General features: G+C 44.9%; 1 protein-coding gene across 4 annotated transcripts in view; it reads left to right on the forward strand.

The window, feature by feature from the left end:
- Positions 1-24,562, forward strand: part of LOC144692594 (KN motif and ankyrin repeat domain-containing protein 4-like) — a 121,442-nt gene that overhangs the window by 62,811 nt on the left and 34,069 nt on the right. For all 4 annotated transcript variants that reach the window (XM_078561607.1, XM_078561606.1, XM_078561610.1 and 1 more), the window contains exons 2-3: positions 7,372-7,463; positions 9,315-11,483. In XM_078561607.1, coding sequence (XP_078417733.1) covers positions 7,430-7,463; positions 9,315-11,483 — 2,203 coding nt within the window. In that variant the 5' untranslated portion in view covers positions 7,372-7,429. The remainder of the gene's footprint in view (positions 1-7,371; positions 7,464-9,314; positions 11,484-24,562) is intronic.

A 24,562-nucleotide genomic window follows, 5' to 3' on the forward strand; every position in this document is an offset into this window, starting at 1 on the left:
CTGCACCCCTCTCCCAGAGACTGTTGCATCCAGTGAGGCTGCGATAACTGGGGTGGTGCCAGCTGTGGAACTGGCAGCTCCCTCCCAGGTGGGGCCAGCACAGGCTCCACGGGCCAGAGGACAATCGCCAAGGTCATGGAGGCCAACAGGACAGCAGAGTGAGCAGGCTGTCTCAGATGACACCCCCAGCGAGGGGGCAGCGCCAAGAAATAGCACCCAAAAACGTAAACATAAGGCACCTTAGGCACACCACAGGTTTATCACTGGTGCTTTTGTGTTGGCCCGCAATGAGGTCCTTATGAGTTGGTGTGATCTTTAACACCTTTGTCATTTTGTTTTCTTAAGTTCATTTTGTTATAATATTAAATTGAGACATGTCACCATGGCTGAGGGTGACTCTTTTCACCTGCAGGTGGATGGTTACCAACAATGTTATGAGTTATTTTTCGGACATTCAGCTTTATTAACAAGGGCCTTAGTTAATGTTCCTATCCCGGCAGATTTAGCACTTAGATATCGAGTATGGAGCCTGCAGCCCAGGCTTGTCCTGAAGGTCCAGATGTGGTGTGTTAGCTGGAGGTTCACTGGATTAAAGCCTCCCAGGTTACCCTGCCTCCCTGTAGTATGCCTGGGTCAGTGTCTACCCCCTCAGCATTTCCCTGTGCGTGCTCATCCTCGGACTCACTGCTGGATTCATCGAGTGCAGCCGCAGCCACTGTGTCCATGTCTTCATCATCCACTGCGTCCCCCATCTCCAGCGCAAGATTGTGGTGAGCGCAACATGCAACACTATCAGCAACACACGATCAGGGGGTTACTGGAGTGCGCCCCCTGAGCGGTCCAGGCATCAGAAGAGCACCTTGAGAAGGCCAATGGCTCTCTCCCCTTGTGGTGCCGTGGCTCCACTGTTCAGCTTCTGTTCTTGGATGGTGGAGAGGCGTCATGAGCCACCTTCTGAGGGGATAGCCCTTGTCACCCAGCAGCCATCCATCCAGCCGAGCTGGAGCACTGAAGAGCCCCGGCACCTGGGAGTGTCTGAGGATGTAGGTGTAGTGGGAGCTACCTTGGTACCTTGCACAGACTTGTAGAATCAGCATCCTGTGGTCACACACTATCTGCACGTTCATGGAGTGGAAGCCCTTCCTGTTGACGAAGGCATCGGGCTCACCTGCTGGCGCCTTGATGGCCACATGTGTACAGTCTATAGCACCCTGGACGCGGGGGAAGCCAGCAATGGCCGCAAAGCCCCTGGCTCACTGTGTCTGGCTGGCCTCATCCCAGCGGCCGTGGATGAAAGACAATGCACGCCTGAACAGAGCGTCTGTGACCTGCTTGACGCAAGTGTGTACAGCTGATTGGGAGACACCGCAAAGATCATCCACCGAGACCTGGAAGGAGCCAGAGGCATAGAAGTTGAGGACAGCTGTGACCTTTAGAGCCACTGGCATGGGGTGTCCACACAGTTCACGGAGATCTCAGGGCCATCATCTGATAGATGTAGTTAACTGTCTCCCTTGACAGTCGGAGCCTCCTTCGGCACTGCACCTCAGACATATTGAGGTAGCTGCTTCACCGCCTGTATACCCTGGCAGCAGGATAGTGGCGTCTTCTGCAGCTCCTTCTGCCTTGGACTTGCTGTTGTCCCTGCACCACTTGTGCCTGCGTCTGTCCTCCCAAAGGTGGCTCCCCCGGAGGCTGAATATGCACTTTTGGCCTCCTCCCCCATCTAGCCCTCCCTTCCTCCTCAGAGGAGGTGCCTCCAGTGGAGAGTTCAGCTCCCATTCCCAGGCTAAGGGAAGGCTTCCTGAAACCTGCAGGCCCAAAATAGATTCCTCACTGCAGAGTGCTGACCTGAAGGTTGAGAGTCCAGACCAAGCAGTTGGTGTGCGTTTTGAAGTATTGCAGATCACACAGGCAAGCATCAGCAACTTTGAAAAATCAATATTTGACAGAGCACACTTGCGACCCCACTGAGCCCTCTTATCCTGCCCGTGGATGAGGTTTACACAAATGTGTCCTACCCGCCTGCCCGTTATGCCCGTACGCTGACCCGAAGATTGCACGGGCAGCGACAAATCGCCGTCGATTGGTGCCTCAAGGGCCTTTAGTGGCCCATTAATTAATGGCAAGCGTGCATCGGAGATCATCGCGCACCCACCCAACAAAATAACACGATGGTGCACAGTGACATCGGGACACTCGCCCAACATCACCGCGCATCATTTTACGGGTCCCACCCCCGCACGCCAATGGGAAAATTCTGGCCCAAGTCTCTAAGGAGGGCCTTCTTCCCGAATGAGGGGTGGAAGTACCTCTCCAGCCAATGAACAGTCTACAGATTGTTAAATAGCTGCAGGGCGGCTGACCTTGGCAGGGATGCATCCCCACCGACCTTTCCAGTGGTGGAGCTGGAGACCCTGCCATCCAAAAAAATCCTACATGCTATTTGTATTGCAGCTTTCCAGAGATATAATTCCTGTTGTTCACATGATGCACGCAGTTTTAATGCTGTAATTTCTCTTGGAGGTTTTTTCTTTCCAGCCACAGCTACTGGAACAAACCACATAGGAAATATTGGCACTCGTGCAAAGAATGCATTGCCTGAAGCATATATTAATGCGCTGACGCACAAACTATCATTCTCCCTTGTCAGATCAAGTCTTTATTAGTGCTGTGCTGTTGCTTTTTCTTCCTCCTTGGGCTACTATGGCTGGACAAAAGCAAAATAATGCTGGAAATCTGAAATAAAAACAAAGACTGGCAGCTTCTAGGGGAGAGAAACAGTTAACATTTTGCATCGAATATGATTCTTCAACAGAGCTGGATGTCTGAGAGCAGGAATTCAGAAAGGGGAAAGTTGGTGTGAAGGTAGGAGGTGCAGGATAGAAAACAAGAATCCCATGGTCACATCATCTTGTTCATTGTGCTAAATAGCGGCATGAGGTTGAGAAGGGGCGTGAGGCAGGAAAATACTGTCATCTGCATCTCAGCAACACCAGATGCCATGGATTCTTTCACCACCAGGCCCACAATGCTGAGAGCCAATTTCCTGTCAGGAGGGCTCAAGAAGTCCTTGCCCTCACTAATTTTGCTCTGCTTCCCTCTAATATGCACCACCTAACCCTGCAAGAGCGAGGGCAGAATGTCAGGGATTGTGTTGCTGATGTGTCTGCCACTGTTGAATAGTTAGAAGTATGTGAAAACTGCAGGAGCTGGGTGTGAGGCTGACATCATTGGTAGGAGTGTGAGGGTGAGGTGCAGTATCTAGATGTTAGCAACGAGTTGAGTGCCAGAATGAGTGATGGGGATGTGGTACATTGAACAACAAGGGAGGCTAGTGTGGCAGGTAGGAGATGTTATGTGAAGATGCTTACACAGTCAGGGGTCACCTTCCATGTGCAGGCTGATGACATTACTTACCTGTCCATCCTCTGTCCCAATCACTCCACTGCCCCCGTGCTGTCAGAGTGGCTGTCCGACATGCAGCCTTGAATAAGACTCTATTTTCTCCAGCTAAACAATGGAAAGACCAAAGCCACTGTTTTCAGCCCCTACCAAAAACCTCGTATACATGCCAACAACTATAGCAACCTATTCAACCTCAAACTGTACTTCACCTTCTTAACATTTGCTACCTCTCCCCCTCCCTTTAGACCATTTGTTGCTGAAACTGTCATCCATGCTTTTATCAGCTCCAGATTTGACTATTCCAGCTCTCTTCTGGACAGCATTCTACCCTCCATAAACGTAGGTAAAATTCTGCTGTGCTGCAGCAAGTCCTGTCACACATTAACCCTGACCTTGTTGATGCACATTGGGTCTGAGTCGCTCAACCTCCTTCAAATGCATATTGTTGTTAGTGGATTCAGAAACTTTGTAAATGGTTCCACCTTATGTTAGAATATTCTTAACATTCGAATGTTGGTTAATATAAAACACGAATAGAATTGTTAATGAATAGTGCATGGTTGCTGGTGTTTACTGAACCTCCAACAATTTGATATGGATAGTCATTTGGCAGTACAGAACTTGAGTGCAGCTGAAAAAAGAGACTTGTCAAAGCTTTTCATCTTGCGCTCATCAGAACACTCTGCAAGAATATCAATATAAGGGAAAACAACAATTTTGTCTCTTTTTTCAGCAATATTCAAATTAGATATGGATCTGATTCTCAGCACACACTTCAGTAATGCTCAACAAATCCAAAACAAGACACACTGTGAGATAACACTCCATATTTCCAAACTAGTTAATGCTCTACATGCAATTTTCAAAATACTTACATTTCTGACAGATTAAAATGACTCTTCCAATACAATACAACCTAGATTCCAACCAGTTTGAGAAAATAATGGTTCAGGAGAATCAGTGTTCCTGCTGAGACAATATGTATTGAATGTCACGTACCATATATTCAGTAATATTAGTGTACAACAACTATCAACTTCAACAGGATTACTCAGGTTGTATAAAAGTTACAGCAGACAAAAGCCACACCTTGCAATGATTATGTATTTTGATAAATCTTGCTAATATTAATTCTGTCTAACCTTGGAAATCTGATCCCTAGTCATAAATATAAAGTGTGCACCTCATATCAACCAGAAATAACATTGTCAGTTTAGTTTGGGTTGGTGGAGAGCAGAACCCAGCCAACAAGTAGGCCACACAGAAATAAGTAAGAGAGAGAGGGCTTAGTTAGTTCATGGTTGTAGATGCTTAGGAAGTACTTTGAGTGAATGTGGGGAGTAGATGATTGAAGATTAATGAGTCATACTCTTTTTCTTCTCTCTCTTCTCCTTCCCTTCTCTCTTCTTGCTGGCTCACATGTTCTCTTTCTTGCTCTTGCTCGCTTACACTTTCTCAGCATGATCTGAGTGATTGCCAGTATCAACTTCTTTTTATTGATAAATATTTGAACATCTGTTTTATTTTTCTGATGCATCTTGCAACTATTTAGTAAGTGCAACTCCCAGCCCCACTAAGCATAGGTTTTATAACTCTTCTAAGAAAATGACCCTCTCATGTGGTTGGGTGACAATGGGGTTGCTCTGCTTAGGAGCTGTTTAAATCATTTATGGGTCTCCAATTTATGTTTATTAATGAGGCTCCTGCCAGAGTCCAGCTGGAGCTTCCGCAGTAGCATTAAATTCCAGAGCATCGGGAAAGGAGTAGGAAGTGGATCAGTTCCGTAATATTAATTCATTGGAAGATGATCTTCTGAAATTGGAAAAATGGCAAGATCAGTGACAGATGGCATTCAACACCAAAAAATACTATGTCATATGCATCATAGGCTGAGCAAACCACCAAAAGATAGCTTTAGTTCTGTAATCAAGTTCTCCAACAGGTAGATACACAACCATACCTGGGGGTTCATCTTAAAAAGTCTTCAATTGGGATTCCATTGAAGCAGATTATATGCAAAGCAAGCAAGGTTCTTGGATTTCTGAGAATATCAGAGTAACAGCTTACCAAAAGCTTGTTCATCCAATCATGGAGCATGTGTGGCATACTTGGTGTGTGATGCAGACTGACACCAACAGCGTGAGTTCAATTCCCTTACTGGCTGAGGTCATCCATGAAGCCTTCTCACCCTCGCCTGAGGTGTGCTGACCCTCAGGTTAAACTCACCACCAGTCCTCTAGGACCACGGCAACTTTCATTTATTTTCATTAATTGTATGGCTAGAGATATTTTTAAAATTAAAGCGATCCAACGACATGCTTCACTATTCTATATGAATCAGTATGGGAAATGCACCAGTGTCACATCCTTGATGAAAGATTTGGAATGGGAATCACAAAGGCAAAGGAAGGAAAAAAATAGACTGGTCATGTTCTATAAAATATGGAGTGAACTGGTGGGAATTGATAGAAATAAGTACCTAGTGTCCTCCAGCAAAGATAAGACATGAGGAAATGTCTTTGAGCAATGACAAGACATAAGTAAAAAGAGCATTACTCATTAAACTTCAATTGTCTAATCTCCACATTAACTCACAGTCATTTCTATAAGCATCTACAACCATGGACTAGGCCCCTCTCTTAGTTATTTATGTGTGGCCTGCATGTTGGCTGCAATCTGCTCCCCACCAACCCAAACTGAACTCACAGTGCTACTCCCACGAACTACAAAGAACATTTGTTTCCAAGATAGTGTATCCACAATCTTTCTTTCAAGAACAATCCCACAGTGGAACATTGTGCCAAAAGAAATAGTCACAACTCCATTACTTGAAATCTTCAAGATCCATCTTTATATCATCTCCATTTGTAAGTTTTTTTCATGATCATGACTACCATGTCAGCTAGTCAGCTAGCTCTAAACACATTTATAAATGTTGACGAAGCACGGATGTTAGTCTGTGACGTTAACACAACCAAAGCAGAAACAGAAGGGGAAACAGCTGCCCGATTTCACTTCTCCAATCGGAGATGGCTAAAATCCCTTCAGTGTCCAGGTCCACACGTGAAGAATGGATAGATTGAAATGCAGATGTTTACTAACAAACTATAACCCAGGCTGAATCAGCACTATCTCATATGAAAATAGGCTGTGTTTTACTCACACAAATTTGAGTGCAACCCTTGTAAATACTCTATGACAGTACACTATTTGTATCATCACTTTGTTTCCTGAGGATTGGATAGTATGGCATTTGCAGATTGTTAAATGCAATGTGACTTTGGAGGATCGGTTAGCTCAGTTGGATAGACAGCTAGCATGTGGCTCAGGTTAGTGCCAACAGCGCAGAATCGATTCCTGCTCCAGCTGAGGTAGGCTTCAGACCTGCCCCCTCACTCCCCCACTGAGGGTGGAAGGCAATGTCCAACCACCACTGACCAAAACTGCCAAGAAAATGGTTCAGGATGAAGCATCAGCAGACAATGAGCCTTCAGGCAGAGCGGAGGGAAGGAATCTCACTTTAAGCTTTGCAGAACATATTTTTATATCTCCTCCTCTCTTACCTCTGGCCGTCATGTGACTATGAAGCGGTCCATTGCTATCTCAAACTTTGTTGAAATTGGAACGCTGAATAGAAGAGGCATGATCAGTAAAACTGATAATAGCACTTTTTCAGCATAGTGTCTTTTAAAAAATCATTGTATTTTGTCTGTAAATCTCGAGTTTTTGATTTTATGCACTAACTGATTCACCAGTACAGCTGGTGGACTTTGTACCTCCTTCAGTTCCTGAGCCTAGGATAGTCCTCTAGCGGCAAATTACAAATGTGAAAACAACATTTGCAGTGAATCAGCGACGTGAATCTGTTATTGATGAAACGTAAAATACTGAGCAATATTTGTTTAATTTAAACACTTAAATACTCAAAAGGTTTTAATTTTCTTTTTCAACTTTCATTTACAGCTCAGCCCATTTGATTCATTTCTTCCTCGTGGTTTATTTTGCTAACAAAGGGGAAAGAATGTCACAAGTTCTTCAGTCCACACATCACCCAGGTAGGAATATGTATTTTGCAATGGATTGTTGAAATCAATTTCAAAGGCAACCCCCAATGCCTGAGCAGGTAAATGTATCAGTTGAGTCATATAAATCTGGGGGATGGGGGGAACATCATTTGGATCTTTATTTTGGTATCTACGCTTTCCATTTATTGCTTTTTTTTTCTTTATTCTTTCATGGGATGTGGCTGTCACTGGCAAGGCCAGCATTTGTTGTCCATCCCTAATTGCCCTTGAACTGAATTGCTTGCTCAGCCATTTCAGAGACAGTTAAGAGTCAACAACATTGCTGTGGGTCTGGAGTCACATGTAGGCCAGACCAGGTAAGGACAGCAGATTTCCTTCCCTAAAGGGCATTAGTGAACCAGATGGGCTTTTACAACGATCGATGATAGTTTCATGGTCAGCATTACTAGACTAGCTTTCAATTCCAGATTTATCAATTGAAATTAAATTTCACCAGCTGCCATAGTGGGATTTGAACCCATCACCTGATGCACTGAAGGTTGTATGAATCCCAGTACTCTTACCTGTCCAAGTGGCCATGTGAACCCAGACCGAGTGTTGGTAAGCTGTTTAACTATGGGAGGTATCCGAGCAACATTGGATTCTACCCTCCCCTGGTGTCAACATGTGCAGTCTCCAGTACGTCATTACTTAGCAGTTAGGAGCAGAAGCCCTCTGTGATTTTTCTCTCCCCCATGGCCCCCACCCCCCCTCCCCTCCCCCCACCCTACCTCCTCCATGGGTAATGAGCACAGTTTTGCTCAGTAAGATTTGTTAACTTAAAACAGGAAGGAGCGGTGCAGATGTGGGACCTTGGTGCCTTTAGATGCTAGACCATTGGACAGCTCATGATCCAGGTCTTTAAATTACTGAGAGTACAGATAATATGGGTGTAAGTTGATTGGCTAACTGGGACTGTGAATGCAGATGCACAGCACAAAGGATCAACATTAACCAATTTCCCAGTAGGGAACAAACGTGAGGAACCTTTTCTCACACTGCAGTGAAGATGTAGCACAGGTGCCCTGCAAAAACAATTGATACTATAATGGTTAACTCCTTCAAAAATGAAATGGCTAAGCAACCGGAGGAAGAGTTTCTGCTAGGATTTTCATGATGATCTACCATAACTTAAGTGAAAGAAGGACAAATCCCTGGAGGAATAACATAAATAACTACCCACCAAAGTTATGGTGGAGAATTGATAGAGTCACATGGAAGTTCCAATACTGGTTAGGAACAGGTGGGAAAGCCATAGAGAGTACAGTCTGCGATCATTTGCCTATGTAGAGTAGAGTTATATGACGGGACAAATTAATAGTAATGTAATGATGTGCTGATTGGCTTTTGTTCATTCCATGCTTTATGTTCTTGGGTGTACTCACTCTCCACACTGAGTTAATAGTTGGCCTCATTGCTAGGAGTAGAAATATAATTCCACAAGCTTTCTGCTCCCAATTGCTTTCCTGTGACCCATCCTAGGGTGTGTGGCCAGGATTGGTGTTGGTTGTGATTTTCCTCCCATGCTCTGCATGAAGTTTTACCCATTGAACTATTGGGGAACTTTAGAATCAAAAAAATGAAAATCTGAATGAAATTATATGCAAACTTTATTCCCTTACTAGCTCTCAATTAATTTGTATAATTCATTTTATTGTACCACTAAAAACAGCAAACATTTGGAAACTTGTAAAGCAGGGTATAAGTTGAACGTAAATCTATACTGGTATCTTACAACAGAAATTTTATTAGGTATTATATAACAAATGAGCTGGATTTACATGTATGCCTTGTGAACTTCAAATCTTGCCATTTAATAGTAATTTTCTTAATGTTTTGAAGCCAACATCAAGCTGTCTGACATGTGCACCAGTGCAGACAGAAGGAAGGAATCTCCATATTCTGTAGAAACCCCATATGGCTTCCACCTGGACTTGGACTTTCTGAAGTACGTGGATGACATAGAGAAAGGAAACACCATCAGGAAGGTTAAAATACAAAAGAAAGCCAAACAACCAAAATGCAGCACATTGCCAAGAAATTTCAGCATCCTTGATACTCAGTTCCCCTCAGCTGTATCTCGTTCCTGCAGAAATTATGGGGATAAGAGGATGGCACCTTCATCCTGGGCACCTACCAATGGATGTAAAGTAACCAATCTTCAAGAATTATTCATAGATTCTCAAGGTAACAGAGAATGCAGCATGCATGATTACAGATCTGCAAAGACTTTATCTGACACCAAGGAAAGGTTGAAGGAGAATGGGAAATCTGTTCCAAGTTGGATAAAGCCTCCTTTTCTTAGGGCAGCCAGCATGCCAGTTAGTTTAAAGGAATTGAATTTAGAAGAACAGCATCAATCTCTTTCCTCATTCCAGCAGAAATTAAAGCACTTGGAAAATGATGGCTTCTGTACATCAGGTGACCCAGTTGTCCAGGAGAATGCTACCGCCTCTGAAGCAATGCCCCATTCAAACCTGACACCAGCCCAGCTCTCTCAGGTACAGCAACAAATTAGGATTGACCAAGATAAAACCAAAGAAATGGAACAGCAAGTAAAAACCATTTCTGAACTTAAAAAGCAAATATTTGTGTTGCGGGAAGAAAATAAAAAGCTCAATATTCAAATAAAAAATCAACAGAGCACTGTGCAGCATGCAAGCAATACGCTACAGAGGAAAGCCAATGATAATATGAATAAAGCTGAGTGTGTCAATAAAGGAAGTCAAAGTAATTCATCAATGGCAACAATTGACTCCGAAGGACAACTGCCATGTTCAAGCAAAGCTCCATCCTCCGAAGTTTTTCTGTCAAATGACAACTTTAAATATGAAAAAACAACAGACCTCGATTATCAAAACGGACTTGTTTTGGTAAGTGAAAACAGGAACCTTGATCCTATTCCCCGCAAAGAGTTACTTCAGAACTCTTGTGCTGTAGGAGATAGTGAACACAGAATGAGGGATGCGGGTGTTCAAGTCACTGAAGAGGAGCTGAGTTTGGTATTTGTGGTACACCCTAGCACAGAGAAACTTTCCATTAAAGAATTGAGAACCACAGTCTCCATATTAGAACAGCAGCTTGAAGCTCAAGGACATAAGCTTGAACAGCAGCGTGCCATGCTGGATGATAGCAAGGCTAGCCTTTACCCAAAGACACTACAAGGTGATCAGTCTATGTATTTGGAAAGGAAACATGAACAAGACCGATTTGACCAACCAAGCGATGAAGAGAACGCTGAACCAAAACTGAGTGAGCTAAAGGAAAAGTGCATAGATGGAACTGACCTCCAGCCACTCACTCGGTCAGTAGGTTGTGGAGATTGTACTGTAAATGTAACGGTCACAACATTAAAAGAGACGCAAAGTTTTGGGGTTAATACAGATCGTATCACTGTCAATGATGTGGAAATTACGGCAACAGTTGAAACAATCAACAAAGCAACAGATTCTACAGTCAGGGTGTGCAGCAAAGCTGTTGAGACTGAGCATGCACCATCATTGCATTGTATCCCTCATGTAATTGGTGTGTGTAACAGAGTAAACAAAGAAGTAAAACACACTGGAGTAAGTGGTGACAATGTAGAGAGTATCATTGACAATCTAAAGAACAATCAAGCCAGGTCTGCTGATGGCAGAAGTGCTGTAATAGAAAATGGAAAAGAATGTTCAATTATTGCAGACATTCAATACGGTGACTGTGAAAAGGAAGTAGATTGCCAAATTTCAGATTCGCAGGATGTGACTTTGGATGCCTCCTTGCAACCTGAATCCAAGTTAATTTCAACAAACCCTGAAATAGAGCAGTGTATTAAAAAGATTGAGGATCTTTTGTGCAAACAGCAAACTTTTTTGGAGCAGAATTATCCTGAGTTGGCACAAAACTTTAAGAGACTTTGTTCTGGTATTGAATCCCTCAGTAGCCAACTGATGAACTCTCTTCAACCATTGCCCTCATCAGATTCATCAGACCAATCAGACGAGAGCTCTCATAGAAAGGAGTGTGAACCAGGTAAGTTTACTAATACAAAATGGCACAGTTAATATTTAGATATTCCTCAGAATCAACAATTTAAGAAAACTCTTGTTTTATACCTGTTTACTGCTTCTTTCTTTAAGGTGGTCTAGGTTTATGAGGGTGTGTATTCCTCTGATCCCATATCTCAGCTGACCATTCTTGATGTATTCGCCCAGATGCTAAACGTTGCCAGGTTATTTGACTAAGCGAAGCATCATAGCTGAGTCTGATCTACTCCTTGTATGCCATTTGCAGACATTAATTTTTTAGCAAGGGTCGCTATTTAACAATCACTGGCTGACTTTTATTCATCTCCTAGCTCAGGGATCTGAGAGTAATCGTCATGTCCCTAACATCTATTTACATTTGCTAAATCAGTACCAAGAAAGAAATTTGGCAGAAAAAAGCAGTGGAAGATGCTGCATGAATGTTTCAGTTGCCACTGAATGTACATCCAAGGGTATGAGTGAATAACCTACTGTCCGTCAGTTAAAATGAGAAAAAGCATCATTCATCTGAAACCACAATCAACTAACTGGCAACAGTAGTGGGGATTATTAAAGAATTAAAAGGCTCACAAGTTATCTGGTTGGGAGGAACACAACCTTAAAATAAACTGATTGTTAGATGGATTTCCTGCTGTTTTCTCAGTCGTACTAAAGACTTGTCAATTTTGTATGCTTCACACCTTTTCACAACCCTGACTCATCACTCATTAGAACATACAAGAAAGGATAATAATCAACCAACTGGTGAACCAAGCCGACCGTCCCAACAATTTGCTAGCTACACCCACCCTCAATACTTTCCTTCCCACTCTTGAAATGTTCTTGGAGACACAAAAACTGGGAAAACACTCTGGGGAAATTCCTTTCTAACCTCCAAGACAATGCAGCAAGCTCCGGAATACTGTAGCAATTCATCAATGATTCCGGCTACCCCTCACCCCTCCAATGTCTTCAACTCTCCAGAAATCATCTGGTTCCTTTTCAAAAGATAACTGTTAATTTGCACTTACTGAAGGTTTTAGTGATTCTTTCTAAAAGCCAATACAATCTGACATCTAATCTAACTCTTTTATTTTCATATTTTATACTTATGCCCTCTAGTTCTTCAATCTCTGTATCTAATGCCATTGTTATGACCAGGTGAGGAGAAGTGAACTGGATCCCCTTTATTCAGCCTCCTCGACTGGTTGCAACAAAGGTTTTCAAATTTCTTACAACTGCCTTTTTCGAATCCAAGTGTAATTTTTACTATCTATACAGTGAACAATAAGAAGCCAATCAATGAGGCGTCCTTGAGTCAAAGGAAGAGCATGTTTATGAGCCACTCAACCCAAGAAAAAATAATAAAAGTTGTGACATCACATACACACAGGTATCAAAAGTAAGGAAAGTTAGAGTCCAAATAAAAGTTAAAAGAATATACAGCTAGGAGTCCTTTGCTGGTCTTTGAGGTGTGGATTATTAAACATTGCGGCCAATCTAAGTTATCTGGTTCCTTTAAAACCCCGGAGTTGAATTGGAGACAATTTCCCTTTTTAATCCGTAAGCCACCTTTTCCAGAAATCAAAGAGTTTCTCCTGAGGTTCTTTCCAATTGAAATGCACTATCTCTGTGAATGATTTTTAGACTGTTAAGAGATAGGGTTTTGTTTAACTTAAGAGAGAGAGAGAGAGGGAGGGGCGGGGTGGGAGAAAGTTTCCTTACTGCTCGATTAGCAACTTCTCCAGATTCCTTGGCTTCTGCTTGGCAAACCCAGCTCTTAAAGCCCTTCTTGCTATATATCCCAAAGGAATTTGATTACCATATCTGCTGTAGCCATTGTTGTAGAACAAGTAATCACATTTTGTTGTTTCATCTCAGAAACTTTTGACACATTTCAAGATAATAGAATCCAACAGGGGATGGGATTCTTTCATGCTCCACAGGGGGTTTGAGTGTCTATTGGTTGTATATCCTGGCTGACTAGCAGTTCCCCATTGTCTTAGTGGATTCTCAGTTTCTGTTGGAGGGTTAAGCTTATAAAGATGCAAATTACATGTCCATTCCTTTCAATGGCCCTTTTTGAAATGGACCTTGACAGCTCCCAGGTGTGGAATTCCATGAGCAACATGTCAGCAGTGCGATCCATAAAAGATCAACTTATAATTCCAGACGTCAGGTGACTTGTGGCAGCCATTTTTAGTAAGTGTCTTTTCTTGTCTGAAAAGAAAATGTCCCTTTTAAACAGTTCAGTATGTTTTTGGCTAGCTGGTGAAATTATCATTTGATCACTCAGTCACATTTTCCCATCATTATGACACCATTCAGATACAGTCTGTTCACATCCTCATTTTAAAACCCTCAATCATTCATTGCAAAGTCTACACCCCATGATGAAGAAAGCTCCACTGTTAAGAGCCCGAATGCTGGGAATCGTTCTGTTTGCCCTTCTCTGGACTTTCTCCACAATCTCAATATCACAATTTTGGAGACAATTCCTATATGTATTAAGTTAATGCTGTCCTGCCTTCTATCTCCTGACTGCATATGCATCATAAATTGGTGAAAAAGGTTTATGGAGGACAAGAAACTGACAGGCAGGCATGACATTAAGTAGAAATGGACCTTGAGCACAGAGCTAGGTGGCTCTGTTCAAGCTTCAAGTGAGTCTAGAGGTTCGAAGATATCTTCCCCTGATTAAATGTGGGTCAGTGAGAAAATTCGCTACAAAAGTAGTTGAGACTGAAGTGATCATCTCCTTTTAAAAAGGAACTGGATAATGATCTGGTCAGATATGTGGTTTGTGCCTTACCTCAATGTTGAGTACAGTATTGGTGAAGGGGGAAGTGGTGATCAGTCAACATTCTAAACTTCTGCTTTGGAAGGCATGGGAATTTTTGTGAAACTTTTCCTCATGATGGGTGAGGCAAGATCGGCAACATGATTAATGGATGGAAAAGGATTGATGAGACCCAAGGCCCATTCTCATTCCTTGGTTGTTTTTGATGATTATTGTAACACACTTTAGTTAAGTATCTGCATTGTATCCCATATAAATAGTGACTGATAAGTTCAATGATACTTTCTAGTTACTGACAGAACCAAACCACTTATAATGTCCAAGAGTAAAAGTTCCAAGAATAATAAAGGAATAAGCTGCAAATTGGGATGTAATTTACTGCAATGCATTGGAAGAAAAGAAAGCACTCTCATTTATATAAAACCTCTTGGCTTCAGGAATCCCAAAGCTCATGAATTACTTTTGATACATATAGGCATAAATTCATAGACATATTGTTGCTATGTAGGCAAGTGAACAGTCAATTTATATAGATTAATGTCTCACAAACAGCAAATGGGATGCATGATTGGTTAAGCTATTTTTTGGTAGTGTATATAAAGGGAGGAATGTTGGCTATTATGATGCATTGGAGTACTAGTCCATAGAAGCATGCAATAATGAGGTGCATGGTGTCAGCTGTGGCTCAGTTCATAGCACCCTCGCCTTTGAATCAGAGGGTTGTGGGTTCATGTCCCACTCCCGGAAAACCAAGAACTGTGATTGTACTCGAAAGAGTTGCAATCTGTGACTGTTGATAACTCGAAAGAGTTTCAAACTCAAACTATGCCAAGTTTCTGATCTCCATCTAGTGGCTGTGAAGGACAGTACTTAGAAAACAAACACTTCCCTCCAATTACTGTGGGCCATGTTCTCTATTGAGCATGGAAGAATGACAGCTCCACCTGGTTGGCTGCAGTGAAATAATGAACAGTGCCAAAAAAGTGACTATATAGAACTGCACAGAATATACAACACAAAAACAGGCCATTCAGCCCAAATCGTCTGTGCTGGTGTTATACTATACTTTCCTCAAATTCCATCTACCTCATCTTATTTTCAGCGCATCTTTCTGCTTCCTTTTTTCATGTACTAGTTTAGTTTCATTTTGAAAGCATCTAAGTTATTTGCCTCACATTCCAGCCACTCACCTAGTAAAGAAATTTCTCTTCACTCTCCTAATGTATTAGCTTGTATTTATTGCCCCAAATTATCCCTACAAATGGAATCATTCTTTCCACATTTACCCTGTCCAACCCATTCAGAATTTTAAAGGCCTCTATCAGGTCTCCTCTAATTCTTCTCTTTCCTAAAGAAAGACTTCTTGACCTGTTCAATATTTCCTGATAGCTGTGAGCTCTCAATTCTTGTATCATTCTTGTAAATCTTCTTTTCCACTTTCTCCAGTGCTCCTATGTCCTTTTTATTGCATGGAGACCAGGAGCTGGATTTTCACCTCCCAATGGAGATGCAAATTGGTTTGAAAAATGCTGAACTTAGATTTTTTTTTGCTGGAGACACAATTTCCTTACCTCCCCAACCCCACACAATTTTTGTGTGGCCTTTTGGCAGGTTGGGAAGGCCTTGGGTGCAAAACGAACATGAACCTCTTCCAAGGTCGGAGTCCCCATTGTGAGGACCACAAGGAGATTGTATTTCCTCCCACACATTATTTTCATGTGCTGGTGTGTCAGCCCTAAAAAACACTACACCTCCTTGGAGAATTCGTGACCACTGGGGGAAGCCTGCTGAGGAGTTAGGAACATTCTGAAAGGTAAGTGTAAAATGTTTTGGCACCATCAAATGTCACTATTGTAATGTGGATGTGTTTTTAATGCAGTGATTCATCATGGAGACCTGTCCTGCATAGGTAACTTGACCCTTACATTGACCAGCAATGTGTAATTGTTATCATGCATTACAGTACTTTTCAATTTGTCAAAAGTGCCATAATACATTAAAAATGTAAAAAAAAAATGCCCTGTCAGTCTCTGCTGTCACGTTTTTTTGCTGTGATTTAAATCAAATGAAATGCAAGCTCTGGCTGTTTAAAAAAAAACCCTGCATTTGAAAGTTGAAAAAAAATGCATCTGCTCCCCTCCATTGATTGACAGGCACTCTGCTTTGAAATGGAAATGGGACATCATTCTGTTCTTTCAGTTTCAGGAAATGTAGCTGGAAGCTTTTGTACTGACAGTTATAACCACTACAAATGCTTGGCTGGGTTTCAAAAGTAAATAATAGCTTCAGCTCAGCCGGTGGTCTATTGATCCAAGAGCAATAGAAACCTTCAAGAGGCTGTAATAATAGCATATGCCTTTGACGTTGTTTCTTGTTTGTTTAAAAATCTAATCGGCACTTAAAGGATTATATATTTTTGCAATGGAGTAGATTTTTTTCCCTAGTATCAGTAATAGTGTGTTTGAATTCAAGGGGCAGAAATTTTCCCCCATTGGGGGGGTTATGCAGGGACGGACGAGGGTGGGTGCGAACCCAACCGGCGCCCCCAATCGGGGCCGTGCCATCATTTTGCGTGGGTGGGCCAATTAAGGCCCGCCCAGCATGACACATGCCTGGAAGCGCTGAGCGCTCCCTGTGTGGACGGGGAGGGGGGATTCTCTGAGTCAGGGCCTGTGCTCTTTCGTGCACGAAAGAGCGCTGAAATCTCCCTGAGGCACGAAGCTGATTGGGAGACAATCCCAAGGCACAAAGCAGCCTCAGGGAAATTAAGTTCGGAATGAAAGTTTTTATTAAAGACAGAGAAGAATTATTTAGACATGTCCCCTCATGTGACAGCGGATGAGGTTTCGTGAAAAATGTGAAGGCCGCCTGGGCTCTTTGCATGCCCACCAACCTTAAGGTTGGACGGGCAGCATTTTTAACTACTTTAATTACTTTCTTAATGGTTTTAATAGGCCTTTGACAGTTCGGCTGCGCGCTCGCCAAACTGACAATCTAAATGACTCATGGTGACGTCAGGACGCCTGCCCGATGTCACCGCGCATCATTTTACGCATTGGTGAGCAGGCCCCGCCCCGCTCGCCGACCCAAAAATTCTTCCCGAGGATTTATTAGATTGTTAGGTGTTTAATTTTTGTTCCAATGATTTTAAAATAATTCCCATTGCTATTGCACAGCTCCTGAGGACTGTACATAGTGGCTACTGGGTAAGTGGCTATGGCAGATATATGGGAGTATGGAGGTGGCATGGGCAATTTGTGGGAACATGGGGTGGCATAGGGTTTGGTGGGGTGAGGGGGCATGGAGATGGTATGGGTGATCTGAGGGAGCATGGGTTGGGTGGGAGGCTGAGAAAGTTGAGCGGTGAGATTTACAGAGCCTTCAATCTGTGTTGGGAGCTAAGCTGCTATGTTGAAGAAGCAAGGCAGGCCTTCAAATTGGCCTGTCTTTGCACCCACATACCTCACACACTTCATCGTGGCTTGCAAAATTCACTGCAAACCCAATTGCTGTGTGAAAAGACAAAAGTCCCGGGCAAAGTCATACATCTTGGAAAGTGCAAAAGTGTGCAGGGTTGGGTTTCCCCAAGCCCACTGAACAAAAGTCAAGTCCCAGAACTATGCACAGTGCTCTAAACGCAGCCTGACCAAGACCCTATGCAAATTTAGCGTAACTTCACTACTTTTGAATTTTAGACTCCTAGAAATCAATCTCAATTCTGTTGAAGAGTCATGCGGACTCGAAACGTTAACTGTGTTCCTCTCCGCAGATGCTGTCAGACCTGCTGAGTTTTTCCAGCTATTTTTGTTTTTGTTTTGGATTTCCAGCATCCGCAGTATTTTGCTTTTATCAATTCTTTGTTAGTATTTTCAATTGCCTTGCTGACCTTCAGTGCTGCTTTTAATGATTTGTTCAACTGCATCCCTAGATCTCTTTGACTTCTACCGTATACAGTTTTATATTTTCTAAGGTGCAGGTGATTCTCTTTTTCCTACCATAGTGCAGCAGGTTACATTTATCCACATTTTCCACACAACTGACCAGTTTGCAAGTTTTTTTAATGTTTTCTAGTATTTTGTTACATTATTCCTCAGTGTTAGCTCTACCCCCCCTCTACTTTGATATCATCTGCATATTTTGATAGAGTTACATATTTCTACGTCCAAATCATTCATGTAAATTATGAGTAAATTTACGATCTCAGCACTGATACTTGAGGAACACTGCGTTCTACCAACCTCCAATCTGCATAACTACCCTTTACCCATACTCTCTGCTTTCTACATTTTAGAATATTTGCCTTCCATTCAGCTACTTATCCCCTGACTCCACATGCCCTAACTCTTGTCATGAGCCTAGCATGTGGTACTTTATCAAAGGCCTTTTGAAAACCCAAGTATATGGCTATCATCAAAATTATGACAGGAAATAAGATTTGTTTTAAACATTTGAAGAATAGCATGTGCTTCTGTTGGATGCAATGCTCTTCAAGATTATTAATGATGACTCCTGGAGACATCATAACAAAGATAAATTACATCAGAAAGAAAGGTAACTGGCAAACTACTCTAAAATTGCCCCAAATTCAGTTTCTTTTTATTCGTTCATGGGATGTTCATGGGCTAGGCCAGCATTTATTGCCCATCCCTAATTGCCGTTGTTCAGAGTCAACCACATTGCTGTGGGTCTGGAATCACATGTAGGCCAAACCAGGCAAGGACAGCAGATTTCCTTCCCTAAAGGACATTAGTAAACCAGATGGATTTTTTACGACAATTGACAATCGACATGGTCATCACCAGACTTCTAATTCCAAATTTTTATTGAATTCAAATTTCACCATCTGCCATGGTGGGATTTGAACCCAGGTCCCCAAAGCATTACCCTGGGTCTCGAGAATACTAGTCCAGTGGCAACACCCTATGGCTTGGCACAAATAGTAAGAAAGTCTAAGGATGAGCAATAATTGTCAACAATCTTGTCAAATGTACATTGATCATGTCAAGGTCTACATTTCAACAAATTGTACAAAAGAAAAACAGATTTTGAGATTAATGAGAGACTATCTTTAACTTTTGTGGCCTGTCCATTGTAATGTTGTGAAATCTCTTCTGTGGGAACAGACAGCTAGCATTGAAATTGAGCTAAAGACAGATCCTTTCTGCTTTCGGATAGAGTGCACATTCAGACTCAAACATTAGTTAAGCTTCATCTTTTTCAGGAGGTAGTCACGCACACCTCTTGATTAAGCTAATTAGTAGAAATTTGAGCTCCACAACATCATCAAAAGAAGGGTAACATCAGTGACGGTGTTCGTGAAGCAAAGCAAATGAGTGAACTTGAGGAGCGCAATAATTGATCAAAGAGCAACTGACAGCAGGTGGCTTAACTTCAACAAACTGTATAAATATTGAGTTACCCATTGGAAATAAGCAAAAATGCATTCCCTTTCAACTCCTCAGATAGTGTTCTTTGGCTTACTTACTTAGCAACAGAGTACTCAAATTATGTCATTATATTTTATAAAGAGCCAAAGATCTTGGGCCCACACTGTAGGACACTGTATGTTGTAAGTGATATGAAAGAAGATGAGATCATTCAAGTTGAAGTGGTTAAGATCAGGGTTGGATTTTTGAGGCTCACAGGCAAAAGGAGAAGCTCTGGGGCAGAATTTTCCCGTTGGTCTGCGGGGGCGGGCCCCGCACACCCATGTGTAAAATGACATGCAGTGACGTCACGCACCATCGCGATATTTCGTTGGGCGGGCGCGCGTTGATCTCCAATGTGCGCCTGCCATTAATTAACTGGCCACTTAAGGCCCTTGAGGCGCCAATCGACAGCGATTTTTCGGCACCCGTGCAATATTTGGGTTGGCGCACGGGCACAACATGCAGGATAAGAGGGCTCAGTGGGGCTGCCAATGTGCTCTGTCAAATATTGATTTTTCAAAGTTACTGATACTTGCCTGTGTGATCTGCAATACTTCAAAACACAGACCAGCTGCTTGGTCTGGACTCACAACCTTCAGGTCAGCACTCTGCAGTGAGGAATCTTTTCTGGGCCTGCAGGTTTCAGGAAGCCTTCCCTTAGCCTGGTAATGGTAGCTAAACTCGCCACTGGAGGCACCTCCTCTGAGGAGGAAGGGAGGGCTAGAAGGGGGAGGAGGCCAGGAATGCACATTCAGCCTCCAGGGGAGCCACCTTTGGGAGGACAGGCGTAGACACAAGGGGTGCTGGGACAAGAGGTAGTCCAAGGTGGAAGGGACCACAGAAGATGCCACTATCCTGCTGCCAGGGTATAGAGCTGGTGAAGCAGCTACCTCAATATGCCTGAGGTGCAGTGCCGAAGGAGGCTCCGTCTCTGAAGGGAGACAGTCAACTATATCTGTCAGATGATTGGGCCTGAGATCTCCGTGAACTGTGTGGGTGGACACCCAATGCCAGTGGCTCTGAAGGACACAGCTGCCCTCAGCTTCTATGCCTCTGGCTCCTTCCAGGGCTCGGTGGGTGATCTTTGTGATGTCTCCCAATCAGCTGTCCACACTTGCGTCAAGCAGGTTACAGACGCTCTGTTCAGGCATGCATTGACATCATCCACTACCGTTGGGACCCGGCAAGCCAGATACAGCGAGCCAGGGGCTTCGCGGCCATTGCTGGCTTCCCCCGTGTCCAGGGTGCTATAGACTGTACACATGTGGCCATCAAGGCGCCAGCAGGTGAGCCCGGTGCCTTCATCAACAGGAAAGGTTTCCACTCCATGAACGTACAGATAGTGTGTGACCACAGGATGCTGATTCTACAAGTCTGTGTAAGGTACCCAGGCAGCTCCCACGACGCCTACATCCTCAGACACTCCCAGGTGCCGAGGCTCTTCAGTGCTGCAGCTTGGGTGGATGGATGGCTGCTGGGTAACAAGGGCTATCCCCTCAGAAGGTGGCTCATGACGCCTCTCCGCCATCCAAGAACAGAAGCTGAGCAGCGGTACAATAGGAGCCACACCTCCACAAGGGCTGTGATGGAGAGCCATCGGTCTTCTCAAGATGCGCTTCCAATGCCTGGACCGCTCAGGGGGCGCACTCCAGTACCCCCCAGATCGTGTCTCGGTGATAGTGATTGCATGCTGCACTCTCCACAATCTGGTGCTGGAAAGGGGGGACACTGTGGACGATGAAGACATCGACGCATTGGCTGCGACTCCACACGATGAGTCCAGCAGTGAGTCTGAGGATGAGCAAGCACAGGGAAATGCTGAGGGGGTAGACACTGACCCAGGCATACTCCAGGGAGGCAGGGACACCCGGGAGGCTTTAATCCAACGAACCTTCAGCTAGCACACCACATATGGACCTGCAGGACAAGCCTGGGCTGTATGCTCCATATTCGAGACCTAAGTGAAAAATCTGCCTGGTGAGGAACATTAACTAAGGTCCTTGTTAATAAAGCTGAATGTCCCACAAAACACTCATAACATTTTTGGAAACCATCCATCTGCAGAAGAAAAGAGGCACCCTCAGCCATGGTGACATGTCTGAATTTAATATTGCAACCAAAGGAACTTAATGAAACAAAATGACAAATGTGGTAAAAATCACACCAACTCATAAAAACCTCATTGCGGGCCAACACAAAAGTACCAATGATAAACCTGTGGTGTGCCTAAGGTACCTTATGTTTACGTTTTCGGGTGCCACCTCTTGGTGCTGACCCCTCGCTGGGACTGGCATCTGAGACTGCCTGCTGACTCTGCTGTCCTGTTGGCCTCCATGACCTTGGCGGTTGTCCTCTGGCCCGTGGAGCCTGTGCTGGCTCCGCCTGGGAGGGAGCTGCCAGTTACACAGCTGGCATCTCCCCAGTCATCGCAGCCTCACTGGATGCAACAGTCACTGGGAGAGGGACAGAGGAGCTGCTGTCCTCATCCTGAGCACCCTGAGATGAGCCCGCAGAGATGACAGGCAGCTGCTGCGCCAACTTGAGGTCACTTCGGACCTCCCTGGTCACCTTGGATGGATGGGCATTGAGCTGGGAAACTTGGTTCCCAGACCATCTCCCACACTGGCAAAGACCAGCTGAGGTCAATGCTGATGTGAGGGCTTGCTGGTCTGAACGCATTCCCAGGAAGCCCTGATGAGTCTCCTGGAGGAGCCTCTCCACGAGAGTCGCCATTCTCTCCATGGAGGACCATGGCGCTCAGTCATGTGGCTCATTGCTTTGGTGATAGTCCACGTAGACTCCTCCGCCACGGTCACCAAGCCAAGCATAGCCTCATGTATCTCCACCAGAGGTTCCCGCACACCCGGCCGCATTTCCTGCCCTTGCTACATCGCAGACGACTCCAGAGGCACATCATCAGGCACCAACTGAGCATGTGCCTGGTCCCCTGCAGTCCTCCGACTGCTGGCACCATGGGCACTCTCTGTCTCTGCCAGCTCTTCCAGTAACTGTGAAGTGCCCTCACCGCTGTGCCCCAGGACACTAGCCAATGTTCTAATTCCCAACAAGGTGCTAGTATCTGCGCTGCTGCCTGCCTGGCAGAGATGGTGTGACACTGGTGAGACTTCAGGGCCCTCACGTATGAGAGGGGGCCTCTGCTGCTCCTCCTCCTGGCCCTGCTCCACTTATGCTGAAAGGAAGAACAAGGACATTGGATTAGTTAATGTGGAGAATGTCAATCTGCATCCCTGTCCCCCGGATCATTAGCAGCTCATCCTCCCATAAGCAATGGTCAAGCCATGTTGCAAACTTCAATCACTGAACATTCAGCACTGCCATGGCTGTTGGGAGAATAGTGGTGACCTCACTGCTGGGCAAACATACCTGCCCGTGACACCCCAGCCTCACCGACACTGGTGGACCTGGGCTCATGGTGCCTCTCCAAATCTAGGGCCTCCTGCTTGAAGCGGCTGAGAATTTCTAACTGGGCCGGCCCTCCGCCAGTCCTCACCCGCTCGGCGGCATTATGTGCATTCTTCTCCTGAAAAGGAGAGAAGAGCATTGATTAGTGCTACTTGTACCTGGACTCTCTTCACGGACGGCCCACCCCAACCAGAGTGGGACATTGCAGGGCTCCAATGTCTCCTCACCCCGCTGCTGCTGAACACTCACACAAAGATGCCAGGCCTGTCCCTGTCCCCACCCCCAACCCCCAAACCCTTGGGCAAATGCTGCCCACATCACATTAGGCACCACATGGTCTAACCTTCCATAGCAAGGAGGCGCAAGCACGTGGAGTGCAGAGGGCAGCAGATCGATCGGTGCCCACGCCACCTTGAAGCTCCCCTCCCAGCATCTCATCACCCTGACTTTGACATGTCCTGGAGTTCCAGCACTGCGCCTGGGTGCAGCTCCTCCAGGTTGCCCCCAAAACAGTAATGTGGGTCTCAGTGTACCACATGCTGCGGGGGCAGAACCCATCTCTTCACCACCCTCTCAGGGTGACCTCGGCATGGGCAATATCTGCTGGCCCACCCAGCGAAGGACACTTGTTGTCAATGATTCAATGCGGTCGCTACACTCAGACTTGGGGTGGGGGGCACCAGGTGGGAAAGCCTACCTGATGGGTTAAGTGACCAATGCCAACATTGTTCTCACCCTTCCTGAGCACAACAGGTCATTGAAGCGCTTGCGACACTGGATCCAGGTGCGCCGCACCACATCGCGGGAGCTCACCACCTCCGACACCTCCTCCCAGGCACGTTTGGTTATGTGGGGGGGGCCTCCTCCTCCCGTCCTGGGGTATGAGGACCTCCTGTCATGCTGCCACCTCTTCGAGGAGGGCAGCAAGGTAATCATCAGAAAAACGAGGGCCACAGTGCCCCCCTGCCCTCCCCTCCTGCCTGGCCTGCTCACCAGCAGCGCTCTGGGGAGCCCTTCCACTGACCATGATTCGCAACCTTTGAAAGGCTGCAGCAACTTTTCAAAACAGGCCAGGTCGCCATTGGACCTGGTGGTCATTGCAGTCCGACCGCCACCTGCCCACTCCCACTGTCCTCAGGAGCCGCGCTTCACGCCGGGTGGGCCTTAATTGGCTCGCCCGCGTAAAATGGAGGCGCGGACCCAATCACGGGCGGCAATCGGGTCCACACCCACCTGGCCCACTCCTGATCTGCCCACCCGACAGGCAGAGAATTCTGCCCCTGGAGCTCCATGGTTTCCTGGGAAAGATTGAGATCCTGGAAGCATTGAGATAGAGTGCAGCAACATCAAGGGCCCATTTTTAATGTAAGAACAGCAATAGACTAAAACATTTCAAGGATTCAAGGAAGGAGGAATTCCTGCAAATTTTCTTTT

The sequence above is a fragment of the Cetorhinus maximus genome, chromosome 17 (assembly GCF_964194155.1).
Source record: "Cetorhinus maximus chromosome 17, sCetMax3.hap1.1, whole genome shotgun sequence".
In the NCBI taxonomy this organism is placed as follows: domain Eukaryota; kingdom Metazoa; phylum Chordata; class Chondrichthyes; order Lamniformes; family Cetorhinidae; genus Cetorhinus; species Cetorhinus maximus.